This window comes from Sphaeroforma arctica (assembly GCF_001186125.1).
Source record: "Sphaeroforma arctica JP610 unplaced genomic scaffold supercont1.4028, whole genome shotgun sequence".
In the NCBI taxonomy this organism is placed as follows: domain Eukaryota; class Ichthyosporea; order Ichthyophonida; genus Sphaeroforma; species Sphaeroforma arctica.
Window position 1 is genome coordinate 114 of NW_014036530.1, and position 2,659 is coordinate 2,772.

A 2,659-nucleotide genomic window follows, 5' to 3' on the forward strand; every position below is an offset into this window, starting at 1 on the left:
GCGAGCTGGGCGTATGCTGGAATGGTATCTGCTATATATATGTACTGAGCGCGCATGAAACATAGTGCGTGTGGTTTGCTCGAACACCAATTGCTTCTATTCTTTGCAGTGTACATAGGAGAGTCGTACAGCCCAGTGAGGCGCACATGTGTTAATATTTTGACATATCTGTTCTTTTCGACGTGTCGATAGAGCAACAGGATTATAACAGTATACAACCGTAACAGAATACAACCCTACTATTGTGATGGCTAAACCCTAAGAATTTTAAGGCCATCTCTCTGTTTCGGCACGTGTGAAGTACCAACTTGTAATTTGCGAAAAAATAACATTGGAGGCACTAGCTGTAACCTCTCTTACCAGTTGCACGTGTATATCGCATGACAAGCATTCGAGTCTATTTCTGCCTGCGTATGTGTGTTATGTGTTAGATACGGATTATATATCGAGGAAACAATGCACGCGATACAGGGTGCGCTGTTTATAATCAGTCCGACAATACTACTGCTGTAATACTATTGAAACGAGTACATTTCTCTGGAATATTCCTCTCAGTTGCTGTGGGGCGCATAGTGCAAGTGGATCAGAGGGAAGTCTGTGTTGTAGCGTATATACAATCATCGGTCCTTGGCTATACGTGCATGATAATAGTATAGTGCATGATAATATCTCCTTCAGCGGGGGTTGATCCTTGGTCAGACCCGGGTGACTCATGCCCATCACGATACATAGCGAGATTGCGTTCGTAACTTTGCAGTTCTGTACACGGGTTAGGTGTCCACATCGGCTCGCATTAAGCACCGGCGATTCGCCTCTAGCACATAAGTGCGTGTGGTGCTATTCTGTAGGCCGTTAGGACTGAATTCGGATGCGATCGCAGTCAAGTCTGGGAAGCGAATTGGTTTGATTTTGCACCGAGTTCTTACAATGATGAGAGTATTATCGGTATCACATCACAGTCAGCCAAACGGGGTGTTCGCCATTCATACAATTGATTGTATAGGGCTCATGGCCAGCGTACCCGAGTACTGTGTGTGCACATAATGTATGTATGCTATGCGAGTGTTTCTGATATCGGTTCATACCGCCCACTCTCCTGATTTCAATCACTGTTTTCGGTCGACAGACTTGAGAGTCGGTCGAAGCCGAAGAAGGACAAGAGCGGCGCAACAGTATTGGACGGCCGCGTCAAGGACAAGAGGTCTCTACAACCCCTCAGACGTATACACAAGATATGCAAAGGTAGCCGCAGCTCAACGCACAATGCCGATTGTCAGGAATATGTCGAAGCCGCCACAGAATATATTGCGAGAGAAGCCGTTGCGGGAAGGATTTGGAAGAACCGCTGTGGGGTGTTGTCTGCTAGAATGGAATTGGCCCACCGATTCAGAAGAGAATTTGGATTGAACCGGCCTGTAGCGAAAGCTTTGATCACATCGCTGAAACGCCGGAAGGTGTTGTGACCGGGATGATTCGTATATTCGAATCAGAATGTAGGAGGGCACACTGTAGGAGGGCATAGGGTAGGTACTATTTTTGTTTTGTTTTGTCGTTTCGTCATTGATTCACTGTTACTCATGACAGAGATGGGGTGCGACTCTTTAACACCGTAGGGGATTGATGTAGTACCCACTAAGGATTCGTAATTTGGCGCACACTTCACAAATGGAGCGTGAAACGAGCGAGACTATCAGAGTCCTCGGGACATGATGTTCGCCCAGAGACGAAGTGTAATGGATGTCGGTATAGAAAAACGTAATGTTATGAATTTCTGGGTATAGAAAAACTAAATGTTATGAATGGCTGGGTGTAAAAAAACGTAATGGTATGGATCTCAGTATAGAAAAGCGTAATGTTATGAATGGCCGTCCAAGGGACGCAATGTTTTGGATGTCTGTGTAGAGAGGCGAAATGCCAAGCGTGAAATAGGAACTTCACGCTAGTTAGAGAAACAATTATTTTAATAGTGAGATTAGTAGAAGTTGGTGAAAGTTTAGAGTAGAATTCTGGGCCCAGATATTAGTTCACAATTCGGGGCAGTGATTGATTGTGTATGTCCAGTCTCGTCCGACCGTCCATCTAGCACTGCATGGATACATCTGAGCCAACTTCGACGTGATGTACTACCAACTCATACTGAGTGACGCGGGTTCCCAGCCTCTTGGTTAAATTGCTTCTAAAAAAATACGGCGACGACAACGTAGATTCTACGTTGTGCAGAGTTGATTGACCTATAAGCCGGTACATGTGTGCGCGAAAACCACAAATAATCAAGGCCCAGGTAAATATAATAAATAAAAACCAGGTATATGACACATAATAAAAATCAGGTATATTACACATGATAAAAACCAGGTGTAGTACACATGATAAAAACCAGGTGTAATACACCATTCCCACGCATAATATCGCCCCTTCTCCATTCATGCATAGAGTAGATGCCAACGTACATGATGATGAAATACATTCTTTATTGGCTTTATTGCCCCCCTCCCCCACAAATCATTCTTCTACCAACACGACTAGTGGTCCGGCGTCTCATACTTTACTTCAGCTGGTTGCTTGCGCTTTTTAAACCCACAAATCATTCTTCTGCCAACATAACTAGTGGTCCGGTGTCTCATACGTTACTTCAGCTGGCTACTGGCGCTTTTAAACC

General features: G+C 44.6%; 1 protein-coding gene across 1 annotated transcript; it reads left to right on the forward strand.

Annotated features, from left to right (window-relative positions):
* Positions 1 to 1,066: 1,066 nt before the first annotated feature.
* On the forward strand, positions 1,067 to 2,337 carry SARC_14012 (hypothetical protein; the record flags this gene model as incomplete). Its single annotated transcript, XM_014291859.1, has 1 exon — positions 1,067 to 2,337. A coding segment is annotated over one exon (341 nt), but the record flags the coding sequence as incomplete, so codon positions are not given.
* Positions 2,338 to 2,659: the final 322 nt, after the last annotated feature.